At 42.2% G+C, this 18998-nt stretch overlaps 1 protein-coding gene across 1 annotated transcript in view; it reads left to right on the top strand.

Annotated features, from left to right (window-relative positions):
- CAMTA1 (calmodulin binding transcription activator 1) overlaps window positions 1-18998 on the top strand; it is a 376374-nt gene that overhangs the window by 29652 nt on the left and 327724 nt on the right. The window contains exon 3 of the mRNA XM_050714866.1: window positions 937-1055. Coding sequence (XP_050570823.1) covers window positions 937-1055 — 119 coding nt within the window. The remainder of the gene's footprint in view (window positions 1-936; window positions 1056-18998) is intronic.

The following is an 18998-nucleotide window of genomic DNA, read 5'->3' as shown; positions in this document are numbered from 1 at the left end:
AGAGCTGATAAAAGCTTTGTGTAGTAGCTTGTACAGCTTGGATGTCTTGTCCTGCTGTTGTGTTTCCCTTTTCAGAGGGGACTGATTTAGTCCATAAACACACCTCGTTTATGTATGTCCCGATTCTCCAGGTGCTGCTTGAAGTATGGTAAAGAAACATAATGATGTTGGTGCTTCTGGGACTTCTGCCAGGCTGTTGTTGGGGCTTTGGGTTTTTTGGGGGTCTCTTTATTTTTAAGGGACATCAGTGCACCTTCCATCTACCTTTAGCACCAAAAAAGAATGATTTTGTATTCTTCAGTATTTCTGCTATTGAGACACCTGAGTGTAGTGAGGCAGGAAGATTTCCATCCTTCTGCCTCACTCATTTTGAGGAACTACATTCACTTTCTGAGCTGTCATGGAAAGAAAAGTAACTTGTTTTCAAGCAGGGTACAGTGCATTATAGAGTTTTAAATGAACTAATAGACCTTCAGTTGCATTTCTGCTGCAGCTTGACAAAATTATAGCAGGTACAAGAGCTCCGTGGTTATTTACTTGCAAATCCTGTCTAGTGTGAACTTCATTTACGACTTTCCTGGCAGGTCATACTGCTGTGGTCACAGCTTCTATAATGTTTTGTTGTTATTGCTTGTAAAAAAAAGTCTCACAGAGGGAAGTAATAAGCTAAAATAGTCACAGGTAAGCGCACACACGTGCTTGTGCACAAATCCATCACAGCTATTCCCTTTGCAACCGTACAGAATTAAACAGTATTTTTATTTCTGAAATAAAGGTGGAATTTCAGCAGAAGGCTGTATTCTTATTTGCAATGGCACATTACCTGCTATTTGACAAGTGAACTGCTAGATTTCCAAGTTGTGTTGTAACTAGGATCTGCTAACAGAAATCACCTCTTCTCTTTTGTATATATCATGTGTGTTCTCCTCTTTCTAGATGATCATGGGAACAGCAATGGCAGTCATGTAAAAATCTTTTTACCGAAGAAGCTGCTTGAATGTCTACCAAAATGTTCAAGTTTACCGAAGGAGAGGCACCGCTGGAACACTAATGAGGTAGTTAAATCTGCTACTCTTAAACATACGGATTTTCTTGATGCTTATGTATTGTTTTTTCTGAGTACGTGCCCTGTTAGTTACAGAATATAAATTCAGTTGCTCTGAAACCTGTTGTTTAAATAATAGAATCATATTAAATGTTAAAAATGAACTTTAAACTAGACTTAAGGGCAAATGTGGAAGCTGACTAATGGTACAGTAGGAGTCTGTTGCTCATGTGTATGTCACTTGTCTGAGTCGAATTTTGTATCATCTTATTGACACATTTCAAAATTGTTTCAAATTTGATATTTTGGTAGTAGTAAACAATGTTACCTTGCTATTTAAAATGTATAAAGACTTCAAAAAAAAAACCAACCAAAAAAACCAAAACCAAAACAAAACAAAACGAAAAAACCACCACCACCAAACAACCACAAAAACCCAAAACAGTGCATGTTCTTTCTTGCACAGCATTATTCCCTGAAATAACTAGCCTAACTAGCCTAATTTTTGAGCAGTCCGGTTAAGGACAGAAGACACAGAGAATCAGACATTTTATCCTGGAATCCAGTTACTCTGAATGCATTAGTTTGCTTATCTCCTGTTAACCCACACATCACACCTGTGTTCACTGATGTGAAATGAAACTTACACAAAATTCAGGTGTCTGGTGGTCCTAGGTAAAGTTGAGGAACAGTCCAAACTGTCTAAGATCCCTTGCCTTTATTCCTTCTGGGTAGCGAGGCTGGAAGTGTCAGATGAGTCAGATGAGAATTCAGCATTCTGGACAGGGGGAAAGGTAACGTTTCTGATAGTACTTGCCAGCATATTATAGTTGTGGGCTTGTCTCATACCTTAATTCTAGATGGATTGTTTGCTAGTAATGGTAAATAATCAGCTGGTATGTTAAACAACAAACAAAAAACACTTGTGCTTTTCTGAATGTCAGGTTTGTCGCAGTCATATCTCTTACCTCTGAGATCTGTCGCTGTTGTTACCACGCAGTGGGGACGAGGAACTGTTTCTTTGTGTGGTGTGTAGGTCGCAATTTCCCTATTGCGTTATTAGAAGGGGAGAGCTTTTATTGTGGACAGAGATTTTTGGTCTTGTTAGGGCAGAGCAAAACAGCAGAATCTTACGCCTAGATAAACTCCTGGAAAACTTGGGTTGTTTATATGGGAAGGGGTAACTTAGCTTAGAGAGTATGTTCCCTGCCCCACCTGGAAGTTTAAATCTGTTCGGTGCTACAAAACTTGCATTTTTCTTAGGGTATAATTGAATAATAATGCTGGACTACATTTCAGAGTTGGTTCCTAAGGGAATATATTTCTAATCTGACTACACAGGTGTTCTGAATATGCTGGAGAAGGCACAAGTTATTAGTTATTGAAGGAAAAAACATGTTTTATAAAGTGGTACTTAAAGAATCTTTGTGTTAGTTTCAAAACCACCAGTGCTGCTTGCAAGGTGTCTCACCACCAGGCAGGTCTGTAGAATCACAGACTGTCCCAGGGCGGGAGGGAGCCGCAAGGATCATCGAGTCCAGCTCCTGGCTACACCCAGGACTGCCTGAAAATTGAAGCCTGCGTCTGAGAGCGTTGTGTTGAACTCCAGCAGGCAGTGCCTCAAGTACCTTACGGATGCGATGGTGCCGCGAGGTTGATGCCCTCCCTTGCTCGGGCTGGGACAAGGCAGTCCTGCCATGGGCTTGCCCAGGTGGGGCAGGGTGCTGGGGGTGTGGGAAGGGATGCGACCGGGGCTGCGCCCATCTCCCACCCAGGGGCACCTGTCAGCAATGCTTTTTCTGCTGCTTTGTACGGAAATATTTCAAGGAAACCTAAGCGTGGCTTTTATACGCAGTCGTGTGCCCTTAGAGTGAAGTGCGAATGTTTTCAGCCATCAGGCTGAGCCGATCCGAAGGGTGTGTGTTACACGTTAACCCGGCGGTAGGGCTCTGCCGAGGATTTTGTCGTCTGCAAATGAGATGCTGCAAATGCTCAGTGCAGAGGTCAAGGAGCAGCTGGGGTTTGCTCTTTCCTCTACCAGGGCATCACCGTGGGAACACAGGCAAATAACTTTTTCTGATCACTTTCATCCGTAGACTGAGGATAATGGTCATGCTTTGCTGTGGGTTGGGTAATTAGGCTGGAGAAGCAATATCCTTTGAGGACTGGATGGGTTGTGGTTGACTTTACATTCACTAAAATAGTGTGGTGAGCAGCAAGGAGTGGAGCATTTAAAAATGCTTAGAACGTGTTACTGAGATGTTTGCTTTCAGTCAGATTATGCAGTTTTAACTAAAACGTTTGATGGAAATATATTTCCATATCAAGATGTCATCTCTTCTTAAATCAAGTTTATGGTGTTTTTATATTTCACAGTGAAGGAAGTGTTCCTTCCAATTTAATTTTTTTTCCCAGTGACACAAAATCATAAGTCTAGCCAAGCCATTTAATTATAGATTTACATTGTTGAGATGCCTGTGAAAGTGTGTGTGTTTTTATTTGTTTTGCTCTGGGGAAGACAGAAAGGGGATTTTCGTATGGTTTCTCACATTAGGGCAAGTTAGTTAATTGCCAGAAAATTCTGCAGAGCTGCGTTTGTGAGGGTGCCCTGCTCTTGGGTTTTAGTTGCCATTCGTTCTGACCCGTTTCAGTATTTGTGTAATACAGCTGGCTCTAGTTCCAGGGGGCTGGTGGAGCAAGGGCTTTCCCCAGTGTGGCGCTTGCTGCAGTTGGCCGGGAGGAGCGGTGACACCTCTGGGCTCCCCTGTCCTGTGCTCGCAGCCTGCCTGCGCTCCCCAGGGGAAATCCTCCGAGTGCGCTCGCCTTGAGCCGGGGCTCCGGGAGGGGGCGCGGGGCCGGGTGGGAGCGGTGCTCTGGGGGGTTTCGGGGCGCCTGCCTTTGCCTGGCGCTCGCTGTCACTCTTCTCTCGAGCTGTCCCCTAACAGAGGAGGCAAAGGTCACCGGCTCATTAACTGGTAATCACTTCAGGCAGCGAGAAATGTTGTCTGCAGGAAATTCATCCTGCTGCTTCGTGTAGAGCGGTCAGATTATCTAGGAATTGGGAGCTTCCCACACTGTTGTGCTATTTCAGTGACACAAATAGGTGCAGGGGCTGAAGGGTGTTGATGTAACCTTGTCTTTGTACGGCGCTTGCCAAAAACCTGATTGCAGTTTTGAGCAGAGATGCTTTTCATTAATGGAGTTGGCAGCCGCAGTCATTAATCATCCTTGTAAACACTTAATGGCACAGTAAAAGAAAGACAAAAAAGTTAAACATCCAAAATGTAAAATATTACTTAGAGCTTCTGTTTCTGGCCACATTCTGTGTTTACGTTCTCTGCAGGGAAAACCCCAGACTTGCCATGGTAGAAAAAAAAAGTAATACTTGTTAAATGGGCTTAGGCTCTTCTTGAGGGTCAAGCAAGAAATGCCATTTTTTGCTGATGGGGTATTTAACATCCTTTTTGTTTTTCAGTTTAGTTTTTAGAAATTTCAGGCTTAGTTATTGCTTGATAATGTGCAACTAAGTGCAACTGCAAAGCTTTTTGGATGTTATTTCATGTTAGGAGTTCTTTAACTTGTTAAAAAAAAAAAAAGCAAATTTGGGACTGAGTATAGCCATTGTATTGTGGTATTTTATGTGCTTCTGCACTGGAAGTGCTTACTGCAGCTGTATGTTTGCATGTATTTGTTTGAACTTTTTAGAGCAGCATTCCAGTTTTCACCTAGAGAGTTTTATTTGTTGTTATTGTGGAAAGTCAACGTACAACACTGCATTAGTGAATTTCAGTTGCATGCTCATTTATGTCTCTGATTTAGTCTTGCTTTTCTGCTTTGCTTGCAAGATAGTGACATTCTTCCTTTCCACTTGACATTGAGTTATTTCTCTTTTTTTTTTTTCCTCAAAAGTGCAGAGAAGATTCAGAAGGTTTGGAGAATTGCCTGAGGGTTATAAGGGACCCAGACTGATACGGGAAGTGAGTCTTGAGCATTTGGGCTAGCTATTAGGCTAGCACAGAGTAGGTGTAAGTGGTAACGTTGTCTGCCACCTGCAACTCAAGTTCCCCTTAAGGCCCCCAGGAAATAGGGGTCAGGCAGCCAGTTACCTCTGTGGCTCTGTCGTCACGAGTTTGTTCATCCACGTACTGCTCTGGGTAGTGACGGAGCAGCAGGGCCTATTTCTTGTTTCTTTTTTTGTTGTTTGTTTGTTAATGCTTTTAAGTGCATTTCAGAATTAACGCTTCTATATGAAAATGAGAAACACCTATTTGTTTTCGAGCGGCACTGGCCAGTATGATGGACTGTAACACTTCACTACATTAGCATACCGGTTCCTACCTTATTTATCGAAGGAGCTTAATGTGTTACTAATTCAAGGGTTTGAGAGCAGGCATATGGCATAAGTGGAACAGGAAGAAAATCTTGGATTACCTGCACCAGAATGAATGCGAAGTTTGATATTTGAACGTAAACTTTGTAATAATGCATAGGGCTATTTTCATGAAGGCTTCATCGTCACTACTGGTAGAGCAAGGAAGGGATGCCTGGCATCCCCTCTGTGAGACGGCAACACTTGGGGATGCTTTCCCAAGATGGCAAAACTCTGAAAAAGCAACAGTGCTCATTACAACTTCATGAGGACTGCAAAATTTTTCAGTATGTTTTATTTAATGCTTCCCATTAAGCTCCAGTTAATTCAGATATGTTTTGCTTAAGTGCTGAGTTTCCTGAAACAACAGGCTGGCTGCTGGAAACGAGCGTTGCAGTTGTAGAGCAGCCAGCACTTATGAAGCTGGAATGCCTTCACTGTCTGCATCAGCCCTGTGATCTCTGAAGAGCAACAAGAATATTTAATTTTGACTAATTGCTTCTGCTGCCCACGTGATCACAGAGTATAACGTCCTGCAGCGATGTTATCAAGTGCTGTTATTAGGAACTTCCCTGCTCCCCGTTCTGCCCGACGGCTGCCCCGCGTCGCTCCGTGCAGGGCGATGTGGGCACGGAGGTCGGGTGAGCGGCTGGGGGCCGGGCAGGGCTCGGAGATGAGAGCTTTGTGCTGGGCCGGCAGCTGAAACGAGTTCACTTCAGCTTTCGGGAGTAAACCAGGAAGTATCTGGGTGAGGACAAACTGTTTGCTGTGTGCTGGACCAGCCAGAGCATCCACGAGGCCCGAAGGCTGCGGTCACGCGTCCCTTGGCCGCGGGCGGCGTTAGGACGGCTCGCCTCTGCCGGGCCCTGCCCGATGAAGTCCTCGCGCTACCGGCTGTTGGTAGAGCTCACCGTGCTTCCAAGTGTGCAGCCCCCGTCTTGGCTCAGGCACAGAAATGTAAGAAAAAACACTTCATTTGAAGGAGAAAAAGCTCTGAACGTGAAATCGGAGGGAAATGCTTTTACACGCTCATTAGAGCAGAACTGGGCACAAGCTGTGTGTGTACCTGCCCGACGCAGCCTAGCGCGTGGGGGCGGTTTTTCTCACTGCGTGTGTGGTTATGATTTAAGGCTGATCAGTGAAAGAGACGGAAATTTGTTTAACAGAAGCACTTCATTATGGGTTTATTTTGTGAAATTAATGAAATTCTGTGCTTTGCCTAATATACAAAGCAGGAAATCTGCTATTGGCTTTGCTTTTGCAGTTTCTCAGTCATGTTTACATAATTAGTAAGCGTTGTGTGCAGGCTCAGTGATTGAGCAGAACTGAAAGGTTATCGTTCTCAGGAATTTTAACAAAAGCCGAGTAATGCCTGTTATGCTCTTTGTGCTCTAGCAGAGAAAGATTCCTTGTCTTCCTCTTGGGAAGATCTGACTTCTTCCTTCCTTTTAGGTGAATGTTAGGGCCAGTGTTGGAATAGCCTAAGTCTTAAAAAATGGCTGATGTTGCAGTGTTGTGCAGTTAATGTATTGGAGACCTGGGACCAAACTGAATCCTGTAAAGCGTAGCAAATGGATGAAAACGTATTGTTTTGGATAATGTATTGTCCTCCTCTTTTTATTCCAAGTCAGTCTGATTGAACGAATTAACTTCTTTATGTTTATCGGTAACTAAATAAAAAAAATCATAATTTAAACATACTCTAGCAATTGGTTTGTTTTGAACATTCATGTGAGCATGTGTTTGTACACAGGCTTTGCTCTGAATGCCTGCCTACCACTGTATGTAGAGATACAACTGTGTGGATTTGGTTTGTCCAGGAAGCGGTTTTACTGTTTCATATGCTACGTGAGTGGACAGAACAGATGAGGACGGATCTTAGGTAAAAGAATGAAACCTCCCAGCAAACCTTAAGTGACTATTTCAAATGGAAGGGACTTCGCTTTTCATTTATTTTTCATGGAAGCTTATTAGATTTTTTTAAATCTGGTTTCGCTAAATTTCAGATAAAGTGAGTCATGCATCAAAAGAGAATTGTGGACTTTGGATCACAAGTTCTGAGTGTGGCATATCCTACATCAGCAGCTGCTGATGGGCCCCGGAGAGATTTAAGGAACAGTGCTGAAGACAGATGAATAATTTTGCTGATTGAAAAATGAGTTTAGAAGGTGAAAACTAGAGTGATTTATATGAACAGAGTTGTAGCGTATTGGACCATTCATCTGGTTTTGCTTTTTTTTTGCGTTGCTCTTGCAATGCTTGAAAAACATTCCTCTGAAGAAGACGCGTAATTCTGCAACCTGATATAAAAAAGGGGTATAACATCTGAGATTGCAGTCGCTGTCTTCATGAGCAAAGTTACAAGTAACAAATTTGGTTCCTTGGGTTATCGATGCCAGTGAAGATGCTGTACTTGCAAGTTCCCTGTTCTCAAACACCAGTATGACTTGTCTATACTATGTAAATTACGTTCTTAACGTGCTGCCTTTTGCCAAATACTGTTCTAGTTGGCTTCCAGGTAGTTTAGGTTTTAAAGGTCCGACTTTGGCCCAACGCAGCCTGGAGCCCTGGTGTAGACCAAGACCTGCTTCAGTTGGTGGGTCTGCCGTTGCGTTGCCTTTTGCTGTAGAGAAAGCGTTGGAAGCTGGCCTCCAGGCATAAGGGTTCTCCTTTTAAAGACTATTTTAAGGGTGTCCCCTGTTGGCAAAGGAGCCTGAAACCATTTTAAGATTACTTTGCTTTAGAGCTATGGGGACAATCATGTCTGCTTAAGCTTCTTTAAAAAAAAAATATATATATATATATATGTAGGTAGGCTAGGTATAAACCTTCTAATACGAGGGTAGTAAAACCTGGGGAAGCTGCAGGGCAGAAGAGCAGCATGGCTGGGAAGCCAGCTGGTCCTCCGCTGCGCCTGGCGGCCTGGGCGCGGGGCAGGGCTGGGGAGCCTGCGGGCGCAGCGGGGTGCGGGGGCTGTCCCTCCTGGGACATGGTGCTGAAAAAGCATGCTGAGTCGGGGGAAAGATGCTGAGCCCTCCTGTGCTCAGAGCACCTGTAGATGATTAAAAACTGGTGCTGGGAGAAAGAGAAAAGCATCAGGAAGATAACCAAATACACAGCGCTTTGCCTTTTTGTGCCGAGGCATCAGAGCTAAGCTGTTTTGTCTCGTTCTTAGGACCGTTGTCCCGTTTGTACTAGAGGTAAATTTTTTACATGGGTGCTGTTTAATGTCAGAACTGTGGTTTTCTGTGGCTTTCAGCCTCCTGGTTTGGATTATCTTTTATCTAATAAGGCTGTAAGAATTAATGAAAGCTTTATTTGCGTTTATAACAGGTCCCTTGACTCTTCTGTGTGATTAATTTGATGCTCAATATGAAGGTAATGTCCTGTTACAGGCTTTGTTTACATCAGTTGTATTTAACTTGGCACCTTCTGTACCCAGCTGTTGCTATTTCATGTAATCTGTAGGCATTCAGTGTTTGAGATCTCCCCTGCTATGAAGGGCAGCTGAAACTTGCCAACTAGGTCAAGATATTTGAGGTTATGGGAAGCAGAGTGGCAGAAGCACAAAGCGAATGATGACATAAACTTTGTTTCTGTGAAATAAAAAAGAAAACATGCAACAAAAGTGCCTTTTGTCCAGACATAGAAAATGACCAGTGAAGTATACCCATTTATTTTCTCCACTGTAAGGAGTTTCCTCATTATAGGATTTCGGTCTGTCACTCAGCCTGGCATTCTTAAAAGCTTGGGCTCCTCAGTGTAGTTATTGCCAGATAAAAGTGGAAAAAATAATCATTCTTTTGATGATGGGAGCTAACCTATAAAGGATGAATCCAGCACAGAAATCTCAAAAAAGCAAAGAATTGTTTCAGTCCCCAACTGGAAATTCATACAAATGCAAAGCTGATTAGTTGTCGTGGCTGGATTTAAATTTGCACATCAAGTTCTGGGTTCTCTGTTGGTTTTTTTGTTGTTGTTTTGTTTTTGTTTGTTTCTTTGTGTCTTTGTTTTTCCCCTGGAGATGATTTTTTTTCCCCCGGAGATGATTCCCAGCAGAGGGAGTAGTACAGGAGAGTAGAGCTCGCAGTCAACGGACAGGTTTCTGTATGAGGAGCTGCGGCACCACTGCCACAGGCTTGTCATCGATCCCAGACGGTTTTGGCTGTTCTACGTTGTATGGGTGGCATTTGGATTCAGCAATTCTGTTAGGTGTGTATGGCTGCTGTCTACATTGCCACATGGCTTATAGGCTTCTCTAGCTAGCGGGTATAGGGGTTTTAAGCCCCTCCTTAGTTTAGTAATACAGATGTGGTAGTTTATGCAAAAATCAGTTGATCGATCATTTGAAGATCCTGCACACCATGCAAAAAAAAATAGTAAAGGGTAGAGCACCTTGTATGTCCCACACGGAAAACATCCCGTGCTCTAAGATAAGTGATAGCAAAGTCCTGGGACCGGATCAGTGAGTGTTCATTTGAACTTCATGCTCTGCCTCTCAGGAGTATGCAGCGGGTGTAGTTCGCAAAGTCCCCTGAATTCTCCTGCTAAAGCCAGGTTGTGTGCGCTGTGGTTTTTTTATGCCACGTTAATTTGAAATGACTAAGAAGTGCTGTGTAACTGAGTTCTGTAGTGTGGATGGGTTTGGGCAGCGGTTTCTTGTACTAAAATACTTCAAGAAGTCAGTGACCAACTGAATGAATGCCCTGGTTCTCCCTTCCTTTGAATGCCGCCTTCTTTCAAATTGTCGTATCACCAAAATTAAACACGTTGTGTGTGGTGGTCTCGTGTCTTCTTAGTCTTTACGTGACGAGACTGGGGAATGCGCTGCTGAGATGTTCGTGCGCCAAGATTCGTGGTCGCATCAGGAGAGGAACAGCTGCTTGGTCAACTGCTTAGTGTTGTTAAATGTCAGAAGCTCAGAGGAGCTTTTGTGCAAAAGGTGGTCGCTTCACTGTGTCAGCCAAGTTTAAGTTCTTCCGCTAAAAGCGTGTTGTGTAGGCAGCCATAGCTTAGCAGCAACGAATACGTGCTCAGGCATCTCTTCTTACCTGTAAGAGTGAGCTCTAAATCCCTTGTCTGTTGTGTACTTGACACAATTAGAAATAGTGGTATCACAGGGTGCTTGCTCCAGGAATGTGGGAAATCGTGTTGGGATATTACATAAAACTAGCCCGCATTTCCTAGCTCGCGTCTTCTGTTGGGGTTCTTCCTCTTTGTGGTATGGGATTACTCTGAAATGTACTATCAGGAAACACAGAATCCAGCATAGTGGGAGTAAAAAAGTTGGAGTTATGTAGTAAGCAAGCCATTCCTCAAATATAAGAGATTTAGAGTGCATTAATTTAATTATTATTTAGGTGTTTGTGTACAGGAACACACGTGGTAGCTGTAGATACTGCTGCATTACATATTTGGGTCTCCAGCTGGCCCAGCACTGGGTAAAATACTGACTAGTGTGTTATGTGAGTTGTACTTTGAACTGCATTTTACAAGGAAAATGTTATAACAAAGTCAATTTACAAAGTCAATTTAAATGTCTCTTTGCTGGGGACTGGCATACATAAACACAAATGAATTGGTTCACTTGTCAAATGAATGGAAACTGAGGCTATTACATTTTGTAAGTGATTGAAATCCTGTCTTTTCAGTCTCATGTTCAGTACTTCCAAGTGTGACTTACGCACTTAGAAGAGAAATCACGGAATCTAGGAGAGAAAAAGGAAAACTAGAGACGAAGGAAAAATTAGTACAAATGAAGCCTTTATGCAACGGTAGTATTAAAGAAAAAGGACCGAGCGAAACAAATTTGTTTTCCACAGAAAGTGTGATGATCATTGGGGCGTTGTGGGGAACAAAATTCCGTCTGGGGGAAGAAGGGGAAAAATCTCTTGCGGCAAGGGAGAAGTTGAGGAAAGAAAGTCTTTGCACTCACTCCTTTGAAATCAGCCTCTGTAACCAGTTGTTTACAACCATGGCTGAGGATCATGAAAACAGGAGCAGGGAAGCATTTGCTGGCTGGTAGACGACAGAGGTGAGTTAGCAAAATGCTGCGGGCATTGTAGTGCTTTGTGTCTGCCTTGGGTTTAATGCCGAGGGACGTGTGGGTGGTGGGTGACCTGGTGGTGTTTGGCTGCTGTTTAAACACAGTTACTTGAAATACTTCGGCGCCAAAGTTTGTATTTACAACTAAGAAATGACGATAGGGGAAACAGCCCTGGTTAATTTACCGATGTCTGCAGTAATTCTTTAATAGCGGACAGTTAAAGAATGAGCAGGAATAAATCACAAGTTCCACAGAACTAAAAAGGCACAATGGCATTCTCACAAAAGAGGGTTTTCAAACTAAGCTATTACTCTTCTGTCCCTTGAATCATTTCTTCTTTTTTTTTTTTTTAATAAGTGGGTCTCCTTTTTTCTTTTTCATCATAAAAGTTCATCATAAAAGATATCAGGAAGAGAGGGAAGGGGGAAAAATAGCCTGTTCTAGCACAAACTTCAAGGAAAATGCTTTATACCTGTTACCTTGGTAGTTTCTTTCAGCCTTTCGTAATGGGTACTAGTAGCTTTCAAAATCACTTTAGGAACCTAAGCCAGCTGCTGTCCCGCAGGTGAGATGCTGGGCGTCTCGCCTGGCTGCACGCAGCTCTCTGGGTTTCGTTTCCACGGTGGTGTGGCTTTTGTTTTTTTTCTAACCTTTGAGGAATTTCTGAGATATGAGGTCTTTCTGTTAATACAATTTGTGTTAATGCCTTCTGGATTTAATTAGCTGCTGAGTCATTGAAAACCTGTACCTTTGTTGTTAAATTATTTGTAAGTTGATTTGTTCCTGACTCACATTACTCCAAAATGAGGTTGTCTTAAAAATCTGCAGCTTGAATTGTGGTTAAAAGATCCAGCCTTGGCACACGGACGAGATAAGAAAGGGAAGGCTGACTTGTTGGTTCATAAAAACGTCTAGTTTTTTTTCTTGTTGTGCTTTCAACAGTGCTCCTCATTAACATTTTACCACACATTAAATTTTTACTTCTCTTTTGGCGCCTGGCCGTAGACTGCTGGGAAATGCTCTGCACCCAGATGCGTGTCGTCAGGTGCCTCCGTGTGCCTTTTCTTTCCTGAACGTCCGTCCGCAGGAGCGGCAGGCAGCTCTGCCGGGTGGAGGCGGCCGAGCCCAGGCTCCGGGGGAAGGAGGTGCTGGCGGGCCCGCTCCCTGCAGCCCGTGCCAGAGGCTCCCCGCTACCCAAAGCAGCCCAAAGGCAGCGCAGCACTTGCTGTGCCACTTGGGCGCTCTGGGGGCGGGAGGCAGGAGGGAGGGCGTCAGCCTCCTTAGGAGCCTGCTTACTGCTTCCCCTGAGCTGCGGGGTCTCCTGGGCTTCCTTCCCCGAAGAAGCTCTGACATCTGTCCGATCTAGTGTTCGGGTAGTGCAGAAGTGTATTGTGGCAAGAGAAAAATCAGATGTTAATTGGGAAAGAAAAAAGGCTTCGGTGGATTATTTTAACTGCCAAGAATTGGAACTGATAAACACTGAAATTAACGGGACTTAGTTGTAACTCCAACATGTAGATTGCTCTAGCTGGAAAGTTTACTAGGTACAGCTAATGAAGGGGATATTAAAAATAGAGAACTGGCTGCTTTCTGCATCAGGTTCTTAACTAAGATGCATGTAAAGTGGGAGTGATGCAGAAAGATGTAATGTGTTTTCTGGAAAAATGCACAGGCAAATGAGATCAGTGCATATCCTTCAGCTTCGAACATGCTGGTTTTCTATCATTGGTGGCTTCTTTACTTTATGAAGACAAAGTTTTGTGGGGTTTGTTTGTTTCTTTGTTTCAAACGTGAAGCTATTTTCGTTCAGATGAGAGATTCCTGAAGCTTAATGTCTTGAGAGGCAGGCAGGAGAGGAATGCAGAAATGAGGAAGGGATATAGTGCCCTTGGTGGGTGTCTGTCTTTTAAAGCTATCTGATGTAAATATTACACACTCTGCATAAATTTGGTAAGATAATTGACTGTATCTTGCTCGAAAATGGGTAGGAAGATTTTTTTATAGCTTCTGTGTAATTGAAATTCTAGCGGGCAAGGCCTTTGTCTTGGTAACCACATTTGAATTACTTTTTTATTGTAGTGTTAAACTGATCCGTTATGATGTTAGTGGTTCAGTGTAGGTATGTGTCAATAATTACAGTATTTCCAGTTTCAAGAGTTTCCTTTATTCACTGAAAATGAGCATTTAACACTTACCTAAAAACAGATGTCCTGAAAGCGGCAGTGACGCCCGTTGGACTGCTGTGTCCCTAAATGGCCGGCTCCCTGACCGCAGCAGTGGAGCAGGACTGCTTCCCCTGTGCATCGCGCCTCACGCACTGGGTTATGCGATGGCTTAGTGATGCTAATTCTGCCCGGAGCTCTGGAAATGCATTTTGTATAGAAACAAGTGTGCCAAGAGTGTGCTTGAATGGAAAGATTTTCATGAGCCAAAACGTGGTGAAAGTACGAGCTGATCTCCGTAGCGAGCGTGGCTGTGGTGGCAGGAGGTCTGGTGCACCAGGCATCTCCACTGGACCGGTAGAGCTGGGTCAGCTGCATTGTGTTGTTTGTCAATTTCAAGAACTTTGATTTGATTTCGTGAAAGGTATTAGTTTTACTTACTGAAGCTCCTTTGTTTTGCAGAGATCTTGCTGCAGACGTCCTTTTGGATTTCTTTTTAATAATGTGTGACCCTTCACCTTTGATCCCTTGACCTGCATTACTTTGGTAATCATTTCATTTTTTAATTTCATTTCATTTTTAATTTTGGTGTGCAAGCTGTAACATTTCATCATTTTAAACTGTAGCATTCTTTGACCTCCCCAAGTATATATTTTTTTCCTACGAAGATGTGTAATGTTGGCTTTTCTGGAATAAAAAATAGTTGTTGTAAGAGAAAATAAAGTATGTATTTCTCATTGTTTTTTTGCTTCTTTTAAGTTTAACACTGTATTTTTTCTGTATAGCACATTACTCTTTTGACCTGTGTTCTCCCAATACTTAGTCTAATTTATTTTGATATTTCTGTACATCTTTGGTTTTAATTTGCATTTCTCTACAGTTCCTTTGGTCAGTAAAACATATATGATGTTTACTGTGTTTCTTTTTTTTCTGCACATGTCATGTTTTCATAGCTCAAAATAATCTTGGGAGTATTTAAGATTCTCTTATGAATAAAAAATATTCTTTACATTTTTGTTCCATGTCCTGAAGATAACTGTTCTTAACCATCAACTTAAAACTGATAGCTATTTTAATAAAAGATTAGACTTCAGACCATCCTTGGGAAGCAAAAATCTCAACTGAAGCCCAATTCACTTTTATTTTTACGTTATTGAAGCCAAAAAGGAAAGTTATCAATGCTGTGAGACTGTAAGGCATGGATATGCTTAAAGAAGCAGAATTGTGTGTACATGCAGGAAAATCCCCAAAGTTTAGTAGCCATTTCTTCCATTGTTCTATTGAGAGGATACTGGCGTATAAGACACAAGCTATTGCTTTTGGACAGATTCTATATTTATCTTGTAAATGATAATATGAAACCTACTGAGCATGGCCCACTGAAGCACAGATTATTTTTTAAGTGTCTCATTATTTTATTCTCTAACATTTAATGCTGAAGTTTTAATTGCACACAGCTGAAGCTGCTAAATGAGCACTGAAATGGATTTAGGTCTTCTCTGAGCCTTGTTGATGCTTATAAAAGTTTATATCTTTCATTAGAACTGCAAATTAAAATTAGGGTTGTAGTGAGCTGTTCACAGGAGATCTGTATTACCAGCAAGCTCCTCGGACTTTACATGGCCGCTGCCAGCATATGTTCTTTTTTGGGCGGTGCTTGAAGCACATCTGAACATCCTCTTGCTGATATTTTCCCCTAGATAAACAGAGGCTGTAGCAAGCATCACTTCAGTGTTTTGAGAAGCACTTCCATGATTTCAGCTTCTTGAGTCTGAGAAGTGAAAATGAAGTAAGTTCACTTCTTTCAGCAAGGGCTTGCTGCTCGTCTGCGTTTACGTGCCGTCAGCCATGTACCTGTGCAGTCACAGTTCTGCTCGCTCCTTCCTGGAAGCGCTGCCAAGCCAGGACCGCCGAGACTGAGCTGCCTGGTCATACCTGCGGGCCCTCAGCAGGGCTGAGCGAGCTGAGACCCAGTTAGCCTTACCCGTGAGGAAACTCGCAAAGGTGGTAGGGATGCACAGGCATCACCAGAACCTGTTAGAGAAGCATCTTTTTGGAGAGGAGTCCAGAGTCTGAGGAAAAAGCTATTTCTGATACTGATCTTTGCATTTAAACAGCATAATCGTTTTTAAAATCATACAAAACTTCATCTTATTTGCCCAATCACCTGTCAAAATAATGTGGCATTTGAAAACGGCGTTCAGGAAGTCTGCTCACCAGTATTTCTCGTGTGTTGATGTACCTGTTTGTCTTTGACCCAACAAGTAGGAGCTGAAATGGAAAATCACAGCCTAGATCGCTGTTTGAAGTGTCTGGGTTCTTTTCTTGTTTTCCTGTCCTGTTCCAAATTTTCCCTGTAATAGCTTTTGTAGGCCCAGAGTCATCAATTCTGTCATACAAGGCTGCTACTCCTACAGCGAGTGTTTTTCGGATAGCTGGGATTTGGCTTTTACTCTGGTTTTACCACTGCCTGTCAGACTGAGAAGTATTATCCTCCGAAACCATCTCAAGCTATTTCTCAAGTCTGCAGAACACAGAACAGGGTTTTTAAAACTCTGCGGAAAAATATTTATTTTGCCCAAGAAAACTCCTTGAAGACCATTTCTCTTTTCCTCATAACGTGTATTTTATATCAGCCACAGTTAGATGTGAATGCCCTGGCTTTCTAGGAAGGCAGTTTTTAGAAACCTTCAGGTAGTTAGGCATCTGGTAGCCAAAGGGAGTCTTGCTTCCACTCTGTAGAGAGCTGGTTTTAAGCTGTCTCCTGGTAAAGTGAAAAGGAAAGGAAAGGAAAACAAGTGATGAAATAAAAATGTCTGATGTTGGGAATTGGAATCGGTTATATAAAAGCATACGAAGCGAACAGATGGCTGGAAAGGGCTAGGTGCCTTGTTTCAGGAGAAGGCAGTGCCACGTCCGCCGTCACTTCCTCCCGTAAGGTAAGCGCTCTTAGCTGTTGAAATGTGCTTAAGTTCATCCACAAAGTTCTTCTGCAACAGGATGATGCCTGCTGTTTTTTCATTATGTTTCTGAGTATTGTTAGATAAGAGTTACTCAGTCAGTGCTATTTTCTGTGATAATGGGAAATTTGGGTCGATTGCTATTTTTGTAGCATAACAAATAGTACCTCCGAAGTTTGCGTTGCAGTGTTTCAAACACTTGAAACGTTTCCTTTGGATCTTAAATGAGCGCCTCTGAGATATAGTAACAACAAATGCAATTCAGTGTTTACGTGGAGGAGATGAGATGTTTACATGTCAGTAGGAGCTGCCACTGGTAGAAGGTTTAAGCATTCAGCTCAGTGCTGATACCGACATTTAAAATTCAGCCTTAAGAATTGTTTCCAGTTTTGTGTATAAACAGGAATGAAGATTTGTTTAAAAAAAAAAAAAAAAAAAAAAGCTACTCATCATTACAACAAGACCGTTACCATTTGCCTTAACTTGAAATTTTTCTTCAGGTTTCTGCTGTACTGTTAATGGATGATAGTAAATGGTGTCAGCATTGGCCATTGTGTAGCTATAGGTTACAGAGCTTGATTCACTTTACTGAGCTTGTTTTTTAACTGAACAGGAAACAAAATACGTGTTCTAATCAAATACTTGATCCAAAAACTACATAAATACTACAAATGTTAGTAAAGCAAAAAAAAAAATTATCTAGAGAGTTATACTTAAATATTAGGAGAATACTCTTTTGAAAGAATTGTTTCTGTTTATGAGGTTTTCCTGCTACTCAAAACTAAAATATTGATAACATTCATTCCTGAAACAGCTCTTCATATTGAAATTCATGCAATATCTTCTACTGCTGTATGCTTTTATATGCTAACTTTAACATAAGGCTAAATGGCTGAAATGAAATACCTTGCACATTTACTAGATTTAGAACACTGCATGTCTTGCATTTCAGGTAATGCAGCTGAGGTAGAATTAACCTAATCTCCTTTATTCAATCTATTAGACGTACTTGTGTATCAATCATGTGCTTGTGCTGTTCATTTAATAAAATATACATAGGCAACAGACAAATTGCTCACTTCAGTTTGGACTACTTTAAAAAACAGTTGTATCAGTCAACACAAGCAAACGTGCTTTTTTCTATTAATAATAAAACTCATCCAAGCATGCAATATAAAAAAAATGCATAGCATGGAAATGTATATATATCTTTAACTAAGTATCTGAGAAAAACAGCTCTCTGTACAGGATGTCTCCATGTTAAACTTGACAAATAGGAAGCCATCTTCTACTACTGTGTTTTAGGGATGACCTCCTTTAGCCAAGGGTGCTGTTGCTCTTGTGCTTGGAGGGGAACAGGACTTCTCCCTTTTCAGAGGAAAGCCCAAAAGATGTGAAAGTGGGAAGTGGAGGCTACTTGGGCCTTGCGTGCGGCTGCACCGCATGGTTGGACCAGTGCCGCGTGAGGACCAGTGTGCTGGCAGCCTGCTTCCCAGGGCGTTTCTCTGGGGGTGGAGGTAAATTCCCCAGGTCTCTCCCTGCTTGCTGCTCTGTGTGTCTATTGTTTTGAAAAGTACTGAAAGAATTTAATTACTACTATCGCTTTCATCTCTGAATTCTTGAAATGCATTAAGGTCTTTGATCGCTGAATTGGTAAGCTGGTGCCATTGGGCAGCCTTCCATGACTCAGTTCTGTGCTTCTGTTCATTCTCTGCTTGCAGAAATAGAACTCCTGTGCCAGTCAAAATGCAATATTTTGCTTTCCGTATGTACTTGAGCTAGGGTTCTTTGTCTTTCCTTTGCTCTTAGCTGCAGATCTTGGGTGAGAAAATGTTCGGTGATCAAAATGTGTTTTTATTTCTCCTTTAGGTTTGGCTTATCTGCTTTTCAGCTCTTCTAGACATTGAAAATTCCAGTTTGTTTTTATTTTCTTTGGATTCCTTCACATGAGACAGAAGTGAATTCAGCATGGATTATTGGGGGGAGAGCCTTGTCTGAGAATAAGGATAATTGCAGTCTCTGGCTGTGCCACAGATGTACTGATGATTTCTTTTAAGTCATTCACCTGCACTGTATCTGTTTCCTCAGCTGTAAAATATGGGTAATTACCTCCTTTGTAAAATATTATGGGGTCTACGGGTAATTATATGAATGAAGTGCTAATTACAGGGATTATTACTTGGACCTAGTCTAGATCTGGGTGATGTTCCTGTTGTGGTGAATGTATGAAACAAATACCACAACTTGCCTGTCCTAATTCTTTGCAATGGACTTGGAACAGGAAGATGCTCCACTGCTCAGAAATTCCCCAGGAGTAGTGCTACCTATGTTTCACCCAAGTCAATCTGTTAATGTCCCATCTTCCTTTATCATGCATTATTAGCACAGGAGTAGGCTGATGAGATGCTAAGAAATA

Source organism: Cygnus atratus, chromosome 21 (assembly GCF_013377495.2).
Source record: "Cygnus atratus isolate AKBS03 ecotype Queensland, Australia chromosome 21, CAtr_DNAZoo_HiC_assembly, whole genome shotgun sequence".
NCBI classification, from domain to species: Eukaryota; Metazoa; Chordata; class Aves; order Anseriformes; family Anatidae; genus Cygnus; species Cygnus atratus.
This window is presented reverse-complemented; position numbering and strand designations above follow the sequence as displayed.